This window comes from Dermacentor silvarum, chromosome 7 (assembly GCF_013339745.2).
Source record: "Dermacentor silvarum isolate Dsil-2018 chromosome 7, BIME_Dsil_1.4, whole genome shotgun sequence".
NCBI classification, from domain to species: Eukaryota; Metazoa; Arthropoda; class Arachnida; order Ixodida; family Ixodidae; genus Dermacentor; species Dermacentor silvarum.
The window spans coordinates 55,583,269-55,595,973 of NC_051160.1; the positions used below are offsets into that span (position 1 = coordinate 55,583,269).

The 12,705-nt window shown below is 45.5% G+C and overlaps 2 protein-coding genes across 5 annotated transcripts in view; one reads left to right on the plus strand and one right to left on the minus strand.

The window, feature by feature from the left end:
- Positions 1-8,916, minus strand: part of LOC119458054 (denticleless protein homolog) — a 36,318-nt gene extending 27,402 nt beyond the window's left edge. For all 3 annotated transcript variants that reach the window (XM_049670713.1, XM_049670711.1, XM_049670712.1), the window contains exons 1-6: positions 8,725-8,916; positions 8,233-8,321; positions 7,536-7,575; positions 5,322-5,420; positions 3,420-3,602; positions 2,256-2,321 (exon numbers count right to left, since the gene is read on the minus strand). In XM_049670713.1, the coding sequence (XP_049526670.1) occupies positions 2,256-2,321; positions 3,420-3,602; positions 5,322-5,420; positions 7,536-7,575; positions 8,233-8,321; positions 8,725-8,779 (532 nt within the window). In that variant the 5' untranslated portion in view covers positions 8,780-8,916. The remainder of the gene's footprint in view (positions 1-2,255; positions 2,322-3,419; positions 3,603-5,321; positions 5,421-7,535; positions 7,576-8,232; positions 8,322-8,724) is intronic.
- Positions 8,917-9,104: 188 nt separating this feature from the next.
- The window catches only part of LOC119458053 (T-complex protein 1 subunit delta), a 79,811-nt gene continuing 76,210 nt past the window's right edge, over positions 9,105-12,705 (plus strand). For both annotated transcript variants that reach the window (XM_037719850.2, XM_037719849.2), the window contains exons 1-2: positions 9,105-9,321; positions 11,234-11,286. In XM_037719850.2, coding sequence (XP_037575778.1) covers positions 9,207-9,321; positions 11,234-11,286 — 168 coding nt within the window. In that variant the 5' untranslated portion in view covers positions 9,105-9,206. The remainder of the gene's footprint in view (positions 9,322-11,233; positions 11,287-12,705) is intronic.

Below are 12,705 nucleotides of genomic sequence, written 5' to 3' on the forward strand. Positions count from 1 at the left end.
GCGCTGGTAGTGGCACGGCCACTAGGTAGGTAGGTAGTAAAATTTATTGAGGTCCAGAAGAATCTTCACCCCGTTTTTATAGCGGCAAGACTGCGGGCCACTCCCATGTTGTGACGGGAAGGACAAGCCTCACCGGCGCATCGTGGGCCTTCCGGACAGCCCAGACTTGATCAATCCATTCGTGGCTCTTTTTACATAATAAAAAAAGGTGCGGCCTGCTGCGTCACGTCGCCGCCAGTGGGTGAGCGCGTCTCGGCTGAGTTGACAGTTAAAGGCCGCTGTTTTTCCTGGGCTCGAAAAAAAAAAAAAAAAAAAAAGAAGTTTCCTGGGCTGCGCGTTTTTGTTTTGCATGTACGGCGGATAACCGGGAAACACAGTCGGGACCGCAGTTGGAAGCAAAGGCCCAATCTCCCACTTGCTTCCTTTCCCCGACGGCCCTTGGCGAGAAATATTCTTCAGCCACGTTTCCCGACGCTGTAGATCGCAGGTAAATTCGTGGTACTTCACAGTAGCGTCTCTTCTCGCGTTCGAGTTGCACAGCGGCACACAACAGCGTCGCGGCATCACACCGCTAGAAAAAACCGTCTGCCACACACGCGCACGCCAGAGAAGCGTACTCAAGCACAAGAAACATGAGGCAAGCTGCTCACACAAAAAAAGCACACAAGAATGCGCACGAAAAAGCACATCAACACGCATAAATCCTGAGGCACCCGCATTGTAACACGAACCGGCGTCTGCTTTGTGTACCGTAGCAGTGGCGTCCTCACCAAAAACAGCGGCCGTAACTGTCAACTTAGCTGAGACGCGCTCGCCCATTGACGGCGACGCGGCACAGCAGGCCGCACTTTTTTTTTTTTAATCCAGCGGCTGTGGCAGATTATTTTCACAGCGACTGTATGTGTGAACAGTTGCACGCGTCAGTAAGCGCAGCAGCGCCGTTTCTGCCCCATGCGGCGCCCGTCGAAAGCTCGCACCGTGTCGTGTAGCACGGCCGCAACTCCACACTGCCGTAAATCTCCTTTAGGGCGTTTCATGCTCAACGGAGTTCGTGGGTGCCCGTGTGACAGGGGTATAACTGATATACAATGGAGGTGGGTCTTGTAATGTAAAGATGACGTGCTCCCTCCGACCCAGAACGAGAGTAGGGCAGGAAGGAATGTCACTTGCGAACACTATTGCCAAGGCAAACGGAGATAGTGCCTATGTTGGAAATAAAGCTCACCTCCTCCTAGCAGCATCAGCAACGCAACAGTTATATTTTCCCTATCTGATCTTATAATGAACCGATTCGAAAAATTCTTGAAGCATTGTATTTACACGAATCTAACAAGCACTCCTCACATCCGCACAGTGCCAGGAAAGCTCTGGATCGCATACTTCGACCAGTCTGATGCCAGAGTCACGTAAAATATTGTGAAAGTGATAGTAGTACAGTTAAACCTCGATATAACAAAGTGTGTTTATACACTATTTCAATATAATGAAACTTCACTGCTGCCGAGAGGGAATACTGAGACACGGCAACGAACAGCAGGAAGCTTGGTAGCAAACATTGAAGCAGCTAGGTCTAGACGTGCCGTGGTGGTGGCTGCAGCTGCCAGGAGATTGGCGAGCAAGATAATCAAAAGGTAGGCAGTGGTGGCTTCGATTAATGGCGTTTCAGACCTGCGGTCCCGGCAAAAAGTTTGGAAAAAGCCCGGTTATTGTGTCCGAAATGTCAGACTTCTTATACAGTGCTCCGAGATACGTGGTGGTGTCGCGAAGGCGTCCGAATCATCGGGCATGTCCCAAACATCGGTTGTTGACTGCAGTCACACGAAATTGAAAGTATCTTTGAAAGCGACGATCCTTTTTTTTGTGACACACTTTTTCTGGCCACTTGTGGAATTAAGCCACTTATTTTTTGGATCTGGTATTTCGGACTCCCATTTATTTGGAAGTTTTGGCGGTCCCCATCGAGTTCGAATTATTGGTTGGCAACTGTATGTGAATATAGCTGGACGCCCCCTTTTGACCGTCCGAACGAGGTGCAACCTTCGAGCACTTGAAAACGACCATCTGAAGGTGCCATTAAAAAGCAAGCTCTGCATCAGAAACCAATAACCAGGAACAGAATACACAACAACAAAAGTGAACAACAGGAAACAGTTAATACATGACTGCAGGCACATAGCCAACTAAAATGCAATACGTACAACTGGCCAATAAAGACCTGCAATGTCGATAACGATTTCTACATGGGAGAGACTCACGAGGTTCGGAGCAGCGGGCGTCCCAGACCATCACGGCACCATCTCGGGATCCCGATGCAAACACATCTGCAGGTAGACGGGCAAGGACAAGCAGATTAGACACTTGGCAATCATTTGGAACATCACATAGAACTGCATTACATCATTTGAAATTAACAGGAAGCAACGTCATTGGGCAGGTCATGGACTACTTAAAACAAATGGGCCATACTTCATTTCATACTTAGCAGGCAACTTTACCAAAACTACGCCATAGCTGGCTTTGTTGTGTAGACACACTGTGTAAAGGCACACTGCTCTATATGAACAGCAAAAACGACCTGCGTCATAGAAAAACAGAACCATTGACGACATTCATCTGTTAAATAATCATGAATGGCGCCCCCAAGTTTCACCTGCTGCTGCCAGTAGGCCCCAATAAGCGAGCAGGTGAAAAGACCGACTCTCAAAAATAGCTCGATGACTATCTGCGTTCTGTTGTGACCAGTTCTGCCCTTCATCATCAGCCCATATTTACCGTATTTACTCGATTGTAACGCACCCTCGATTGTAACGCGCACCAGTTTTCCGTGACCAAAAGAGAGGAAAAAAATCCTTTAGCAGTACCGCGCACCTCATGCTTTCATACAGAAATACAACTTGTCGCTCAAGATTTATTCCCAATACACTAAAATTGCGATGAACAAAAAAGTCCCAGTTTCGCCCGAAAAGCGAAGCATCGATTGCGACAGCAAATTAGCAGACAGCTATACGAAGTAAGGATAGCAGCTTTATCGGCCGTATAAACCTGTAAACATTCGTTGTTTAACTAAATTGGTAGACTAACACCTAAGCACACGTACTACAGCAAATGGTCGAAGCTACGGGAGCTAGGCTCGAAGTGCGTAGGAGGCGGCCATATTGAAATGCCGATGGCGATATGGTAACACAAATTTAGGGTCGTACTCGATTCTAACGCGCAGGCAATTTTTGGACCCGTTTTATCGGAAAAAAGTGCGCATTAGATTCGAGTAAATACGGTATGTCCATTGCAGGACAATGCCCTTAACAGGACGCAAATAAAGAATTGTAAAATGATTGGCATCAATACAATCATAAGCAATCTCCAAAAATCTGGCATTTTACAGTAAAATTGTAGAAGTGCTAAGTCACAGGGTAACTCACCAGAGTGGCCCGGAAGGAAGCGGACACACTTGACGCTGCCCTTGTGAGCTCGGTAGCTCGACACCGCCGTCTGCTGGTCAAGGTCCCAGAGAGTAATGGCCAGGTTTCCGGCCGCGGTGGCAAGGTGCCGCCGCCCAGGCCTCGCGCACATGTCAAAGATTGCGTTCTCATGTGTCTGAAACGCTGCAATAGCGAAAAAAGTGGCTTACGATTATCAACTTGTTTAATGCCCCAAAACCTCGGCATATAAGTCGAGGCATCTCAGCTCTACCAGAATGTGGCCACCCCCCAGCAGTAAGAGGCCAAACCCTTCACGTTTTTTTTTTTATGGCAAATGAGTTCAGCGGAAGTTTAAAAGATGGAGAAAAGGTCATGAAAAAAATAATTTATTCACCTGGACTGTAAGCACAAAGCTATAAAGGAAACCAATGAGATCATTTCAACATGGTACGCATCAACACAAGTTTTGTTACTTGATGTGCGCTCTATTATCGTGCAAATGCACTAATTCGCACCTCTTGTTACGCAAGAATGCCGTAAACAGGCACGTTACTCCATATTCACAGCTAGAGTGACCTGCATCACAGATGAAAATATTTGCGAAATTTAGTAATGAAATATATTCATGTTACAGCAGCCAAAAATATGGTTGCCATTATACATGGGTTCAGTGGAGTGGGCAGCGTTGCCGAGCGTTTGCGTCAGAATTATCAAACAGGTCTGTAACATCCCGCCCCGAAAATCGGTTGGCAACTGCATTTTCATTTTTACAAATAGATTCTGCCCTAAAAGCTGCATGCAAATAAAGAAATAATAATAATAAAAATAATATTAAAAAAATAAGTGCCTATATGACAATCGCAAACAAGCTTTAAAATCCAGGCATTTCACGATAAAATCAAAAGTTGGCGGTTATGCACCCCTATTTGTGCCATCATCATCCTCCATCCTTCTTTAATGCCCCTACCCTAGTGCAGAGTAGTGGTTTAGAACACACAAGCTGGAGGGTGACCTGTCTTGCCTTTCTAAAAATAAAATTCCTCCTTCCTCCTCCGTGAGAACGAGGCTACCATAGCCAGGACTGAAGCCAAAGACCTTGTGTGGAAGAGCACAACGTCCCGAACCAAGTGGTGGAATAGCCATTTGACATTTTGGTTCAGATCTTGGCACAGGCAAGAGGCTCATTTGGCGCAGCGATACGTACTTTGGAGCAGTGTCGAATGTACATCTATACGCTATACGGACTCAATGTTAACTAAAAATAGTCAATATATATAGCGGAGCCGGCTTATGAACGCAGCATTCGTGATAAAATTACCAAACTAGTCTTAATCAACTTTCAACAGAGTGGCTTTCTCTCCGCATATATTGCGGTACAAAGCCGTTTCTACCATTTTGACTTGAAATAGGCGTTTGCCTGTTCACTGCCCTTCAAGTAAGCAAGAAGAAAAAAATCTAGCGCAAGCTTGTGTAAGGAATACTACACCGTATATGTCTTGCCAACCTAAAGTGAAGTTACAGAGAAGATGCGCAGAGGTTTCTTCACTTCTTGACATGCAAAATGTATGCTGCATATACAGTCGAATCTCGATAATTCGAACTCGAAGGGGCAGGGAAAATTTGTTCGAAGTAAAAGAAGTTCGAATTAAAAGACGAACATACTTTTTTTAAGTATTCGTGCACCATAGCACGATACACGAACGCTGCGAGTAGTGAAATATTGCGACGCGGAAGCGCGTAACGAGCGCAGGCCACGAAACTGCCCCCACGCCGGCAAACGCTCGCTTCCCGATAACCGTCAGAAAACGAAACTACCCAATAACTGTTTCGCTCTGCACAAGTGACTGCTCTTAGCGCAATTTGACGCAGCCGTTCCACCACTGCGAAGCACACGGCACTCACTGGTCTCCAAGGTAAGGCGGTTGTCAGGCTGATGGGTCCGCAACATGTGCACCGTGCCATCCTCGTCGGCCACTGCCAGGAGGTCGTGAAGGTCTGGCTCTGCAGGGAGGTACAGCCAGGTAAACATTAGGATTGCAGCAATAATGCCACAGAAAAAAAAAATTAGCACAGAACAAAAGCTACGGGGCACAGGAGAGATGGAGATAAGCTGCCAGGACCATAAGTGGCGCTGGCCAACACTGCCAGCGAGTTCGATGTTGCACGCATACATAAAATACCTAAAGAATGTGGACGGGGGAAGAACAGATGCTGTCGTAGCACAATTGGTAGCGAAACGCACGCATAATGCGGAAGTTGTTTTCGGCTCCCCCCAGTGTTTTTTCGTCTATTTTCATTTTCTATTAGTACTAGCTTATCATGTGCTCTACGCTCTTTTTGTGTTCTTTTCGCTGTCCTGTCTTCTGCCAACGCCAGCAGTAACTGGCATTGGCAGGTTTAATGAACAAACTGCAGTAAAATGGACAAATCTGAATCGTTTTATTACTTGAAGTAGTTTTTTCATTTTTTGCTTCTTGCTTTTGTAGCGCGACTCAACCAGCGTGAGATGAGCAGTGCTGAAATGTTTAAACACTGACTCAGTGTGGCACGCCACAAAAGAAACAGCAGCGGATTGCTTCACGAACAAAAAAAGTGTTGGCCGCTAAAAGATAAAAATAAATTGATAGACAGTGGAACCTCGATGCGATTTTGCATAATACGTTTCCTTTTCTTTTCCCGATAATATGATTTGGTTGGATAATACATTGGATGATAGATTTTCGGATGATATGCTTTATTTTGCGGTTCCGGTGAAGAACTGTATCAATGAGATTCCACTGCAGAACAGCTTCCAAGTCTAGGGAAGCAGGGGCATCGTCTGTTGAATTCAAGTTTCAAGCTTATAATAACCGCTGTACACCTGAGGGGTGCCAGTGGGGTCGGTGGGGATTGAATTGAAGTGGCATGCTTTTCAAACTAACAACTTTTTCGTTCTGAAGCAATGTATGGTTTCTCGCCGAGACATTTCTGTGCATTCGAATTAAATGGATACTGACATAATTTTTTTACTTCATTTCTTGCGTTAAATGAAGCTTCTAGACCTCTAAACCATAAAAAATATTGTGACAAGGCTCAGAGCATCGTAAACAGTTTTGTATAATTGCTTTTCTACCACTAGTTATGGTTTCATTTTTCAGAAGGATACTGTGTCGTCTCGTCATGACGCAGTATCCTTCTGGAAACAAAACCGAAACTAGCTGGTAAAAATACTTTCATTTAACGCAAGACATGAATAGTCGAAAATATGAAGTCAGTACCCCTTTAAGCAAAAATTCTAATTATCAGAGGTTGAATTAACGGCAGTCGACTGTATCTTGTCTTATATTGCTGTTCTAAATAAGGTGCTTATGTTTTGCTTTAAACTAACGCGGATGAAAATGTGGCACTTTTTCTGGGAGCACCCTTACTTGTGCACGCTTTGCCTCCGTAGCTTTTACTGCCACTGAAAGTCGTCTGCAAGTATAGTCACTGTACCAACAACTATGCCTTTTAGGCTTCCTTGCAACTGTTTTAGCGTGAAAATTCAAAAGTCGCCCCCCCCCCCCCTCCCCAATTTGATCGTCGTTTTTTCAACTACTTGACTCTTTTCTTCCAAATGAATAAAAATAATATTTTGAAGTACTACTTAACATTCCACACCGATTTACAGTTACATTAGTTTTTTTTTTTTTACAGATGAAGTACATGGCATATTTGGCACGTGAAGATCGCCCCCTATCTCACCATTACTAGGAACACTGTGGTAGGCTGCCATCACATGCGGTCAATTAACACGCTTTATTCAAATCGTAAAAAAAACTCCCCTAGTGTTCACTGTTGGAAGAAGCACTTCTTTGCCTGAGCCGTCGACGAGGCAATGGTAAAAAGCACTTCGCAGGACTGCAGCAAATATATTGCCTGTACATGCTACGTAGTACGCGCTGCTACGGCTAGCATACTGAAATGCACTTTAACCACCACTTGCATGTTTTGCTTACTTTCTAATTTGTACCTCTATCTACAAAGTCGATTTCCAGGCCTCTGTCTCACCGAACACTTCTAATTGCTTTTCCCTTCTGCAATTCAGCAGCCCAATCATCAGAGAAACAAACAACAAGCACAAAGTGAGGGCCATACCTGAAAAGTAGGTGCAGGCAAGCGGGGGAACTTCTTGGCCCTGCGAGGAACCGGTGCAAGGTCTCACCACACAAGCACTTCGAGAGTAGACACAAATTCCATTACTGAGGCTTTATGTAAAGTTCTATTTCGCTAAAAATGCCAAGGAGCAAACTACCGAGATCATACTGCCTGAATGTTCGCAGTCTTAAGCGCAGCCAACAATATTTTTATCGCCAGAAAAAAAAAAAAGATAAAAAAATAGAAAAAAAACAAAAACAAAAAGGTAATCCGCGGAAGTTCATATGGTAATGGGAGGCGGTAGAACATGTTCGGAGTGAACGCCGCATTAGACAATGCAAATAAAATCCATACAATGCATACAAGTGCTGTAGTAGATAAAGCGCGAAATTACGAACTTTAGCTACGTCAGTCAACAGCTACAATTGAGACTGTTTGCGTGTGCATACATTTCGCGCCCGATACGGGCATGGTACGAAAATACCTAATCCAACAAATTTTGCTAGATGCCCGAGCCTCTTGTTCACAGGCAAACGCGAATCCAAGTGACGCCGAGAAAAGGCGTGGAGCTCGAACATTGATCAAGGCCTACAGTTTGGGCGCGCATTTGCTCAAAATGCACTTTCGGCAAGGGCAAAATAAGGAACAGGAGAGACGTGCTTTAGGAGACCTCCAAAAACGAACAAAGGTTACTTACGTCGTTTCGGATGACGTATTCGTTTATAGCCCGGCTGTGGAGATTCTTGAGGACGGAATAGGTCAGCGCGCACGTCCGCCCGTCGTTCACTGCAATTAGGGTAGAAGGCGATAGGAAATCAACACAGACTCAAACCAGCAACATTATTCGTTGGCTCTTCGCATTGCAGACACTACAGCGCTAAAACAAACTTTGTAACGAATCAAATGTTGCAAAAGACGCGAGGCGATTGCTTATAGTTAACAGCGGTGACGGTGAAGCAAATAGAGGCAGTTCGCGCCCATTAGAAAAACCAAATAAACCGCAAATACAGCACCACAGTGGCCTCTACAAATTTGACAAAACCCGATTAGAAGACCGTAAACTTTGGTTTCAAGTTTCGGCATTACGCATCCGACCGTTACGTAAGGTGCCGTAAACGGTCGCTATTAAATGGCCAGACATGTCGGATCGCGCCCAAGCGTCTTGGTAACAAGCGCGGCTTCAACTTACCAGACCGACGAAAGTATTCGTTTCCCCGAAGCTGGTTTAGCATGCTGGGACCCATCGTCGTCCCTCCTCACAGTTTCGACGCAGAGTCAAACTTTCCAGGCACTAATTTTCACTCGCATCGAACTTCAACGCTCTATCAAACGGTCGTTCGGATACCGAGCTACTTTTCGCGCAAAAAACAATTCGGGCGGGCTTTCGGCAGTTGACGGTCACGTGTACACGTACGTACACACCTGTGGCACATTTAATGCAGAACAAATAAGTTAAGAAATACATGTGGCGTAATATTCCGACATAAAATAACATGATATTTTTATCCATTTATGTTTAACAATTATTTATTTGTAATAAAGAACATTAATTGTTCTGCCGGGCGGTTCTAGTGCGGGCTAGTTTGCCGAAGCTTTGTGTGAATTGCGGGCGTGTAACCGGTGTAAGTTCTAGTAGTTTCCATTCATACGATTTAATTTAATTAAAGCACGATGAAAGCCCCGATGCCGGTTGCATCCTCCACGGGCGGTACTGGTGACAGGGCGAGCTACCAGGACAAGGATAAGCCGTCGCAAGTTCGCCACAGCAACATCACCGCTGCCAAAGGTATTTGTGTGGGCACATGTGCCTTAGGCCTACACTCGGTGCTGACACATGCGAACTCGCTGTGCAGTTTCGAGTTCTTTTAAAGCGAACTAGTGCTGCAGAAGCCCAGGCGAGCCCCCCTGGCCGGGAAGTGAAATAAAACGGAAAAGTTGAGAACTGCATGATTTAGTTTTGATTTGGTCCTTCGCTTTGCTTCGGGATCGAACTGGACAAACTATCCGGCGTTGCCTTATAAGGTAAAAAAAAAGCAGGTCTTCAGTTTTCATGTCATTCTGACAGCTATCCGTAAACTACGTGCCGCAGGAGTAGTAGTTTAATACATTGTGAAGACATTTGCTCATGAACTGTTTCGGTTTCTGGTGAGCGAGCACCCACAGCGAGTCGCCTTTCTTGTACAGTATTCACCGGTGTCTGTGTACACAGGCACTTTCGATCGCAATCAAGTGTCCTGTGTGACCGGGGTACTAGATGCCAAGGTACCCTTTCCAGCAGGTCAGTGAAATCTGCGCGATTTTTAAAAGTTTACGTTAGCAGCAGTGGCTAGTAAGGCAAAAAAGACTGCCATTTGTGAGCTAAATATAACTAGATCGATTCTGTATTGAATGAATGACTAAAAAAGGCGTAGTAAGATCACCGATGATAAATGTAACAGAGCGCATAGTCCGTTGCGCAGGTGTGAAGCCTCTCTCGGGCCGACCGAATCAGGTTGATGCAAAGAATGCTTAAAGGGACTGAACATTTTTTTTTTTTTTAAGATTTTTAGGCCGTTGTGTACGTAACAACGTGAGGCTTAGCAACGCCCCTATTCCACGAAATAGTTTTTTAGTGCTGTTAACACTTTGTATACAAATGTCAAACTCAGCATTGCTGGCTCGAAAGCAGCATTGTACAGCAGAGCTTGGCAGCCATCATGCCCGTGTAATGGCACTTTGCTCAATGCCTTAGGACACGTCTGAGTCTCTGCAATGACTTGAGCTGCAAGTGTTCTGACGTGCGTGGTGGCACTTGCTGGAAGAGGCTGCACCTGATCTAGCGAGGTGGAAAACGAGAGGTTGTGGCGTTATGAAGTAGGGAAGAAAGAGATCAGGAATGAAGTGTGCGATAACTCTGGAGGCCGGGCACTTCATTTCGAGGCTACGGCAGGCTGTCTCAGAATGCGAAGTTATAGGAGGAGCCCACGATGATGAGGCTATGCGTAGCATACAAGAATTGTGCGGAGACAATTGCACACGCCATGTTGGAATTTCATGGTCCGACAGAAGGGGATAAAAATGACAGTCTCCATGTGGCAAATCAATTCTGCAAAAGCATACAAGGTCAGGTGGAGGAATGTTCATGAAAGGGAAAAATTATCTGCTCGACTGAAGCGTGAAGCTGCAGAGGAAGCTCCCCCCTCCCTCTCGTTCTGAATTGGCCCACTCGAAAATTGGCAACCATGCTGCCACTTCTCTGAAGGCTATTGCATGCTGTGGTTAGCATCTGATGAGACATTGTCTATGCTGCAAAATGCTCTGTGTTCTCTTAATTTTTGTTTTATATATGTAATCCTGTGTTTGCACACCAGTGCTCCAGCATAGCTTGTCCTGTTAACAGAGGAACTCTCTGTGTGTGATGTGTGCAGCTGGAGTGACTTGTGTAATTGCTATAGCAATAACATTAAAGGGCAGAGTGGGCTGGAATGGAGTAAGCATTGAGAAGGCAGATGAATGTAGGTGTTGCTGAGCATGTTATCCATCAAGTTACAAGCCTGAGAGTGTAATGTTCGAGGCAAGTGATACTAGTTGCTAGTTTTAGTTGGTAGTAATGTTTCATTCTTTAACGGGTGCTGTAGGGCTCTGAGATAATGAAACCGCTGTGCATGATTTGGGTCATTGCCTTTAATTCTGGCGAACCTGTTATCTTATATTTACAGCTGTTGCTGATGCCATACGCACAAGTTTGGGACCACGCGGCATGGACAAAATGGTTAGTAGTGGTCTTATTTTCAACAGATTTAGAGCTCATGAAGGTGCAAGTCACTAATGTGCATTGTGTTCTATGTGTGCGAGGGCATTATAATGTTAACATCGTTTGTGTATCATGGATTATCGATTGGCCACATTAGACATTCCTTCTCTGTGGCAGCAAGAACACAGGCCTATCCTATGTCCTTGCGAAAAATAAAAATTGTGGAGAAAAAAAAAAACTTTGCGAATCTATGCCAAGGTGAGTAACTGGTACGCCAAAGACAGTGACACTGTGCCAGGAAGTCCCCACGCCCTTCAGAAATCCTATGAGTCTCGTTTCCCACTGCCTGAAATATACCCCGAATTAGCAAATGCTTCACTATAAACGACCTTAGCACTTCTAAAATCTCCATTATATCTGGTGCATGTTCCTGCATGCCTTGCTGGCACCTGGGGCGCGATCGGAGATCTTTGTTCGTTTTGCGTTCTGTTCAGTTGCTGCAACGTTACAAAGTGGCAGTATGCAAAATTTGTGGCAGTGGGAGGGAGAGAGCAGCCAATCGGCAAGCAGCGAACTCCCCTGACGACAAACGTCCGGGGAGTTCGTCGTTTTGGTGATGGTCAAGATGACGACACGCTCCTGTGAATCATTTTGATTACGAGCACGTCGTCTACCAGTAGTAGAACGCGACGAGAGATGGGAAGTTGAGCGATCATCCGCTCGCTACGAGACCGGCTTTGCATGGCACATCTCGTGCATTGTATCCAAATGGCAGCTGTGGCTACGGAATGGTGCACCGCTTGCCGATTGGTTGCTCTCTCTCTCCCGTTGTCAAAAAATTTTGCATACTGCCACTTTGTGACGTTGCAGCAACTGAACAGAACGCGAAACGAACAAAGATCTCAGATCGCACCCCTGACTGCGCAATCTGAGGGCCTGGTAGGGTTGCAGTGCTGACAGTTCTTAGTGATAGCTCATTAATGATGCCGGCTGCTTTAAGGTTCCAACACAGGTTGGTTGGCTGGCTGCTCTTTGACGTTTTGTGTCGACCACGCAGTTGTTGGCTTTCATAGCCGCCACACGAAAACCATTCTGCAGCTTCTCTTAGCAACATTGCATATAAATTTTGCTGAATCTTGTTCTACTTAGAATAAAGGTAACTGCTAGGCCTGTAGAAACACTTGCCCATAGTTGAGCCCATAATTGTTCGAGGAACCTGATATCAGTAAGTGTGTACCACCAATATGCATGAAAAGTGATGGGAATTGAGGATGTTTGAAAGAAAGCAGGCACATTTTAAAAGGGTTGCAGGGAGCCACCTTAAGGCTGATGTGGTGGTGTTTTGTCAATGGACCATGACGGGTCCCGAGAGCTGTGCGAGTGGCATTGGTCCTGCAGCGCACGTTAATTAGCTGGATGATTGTAGTGATGCTTCTT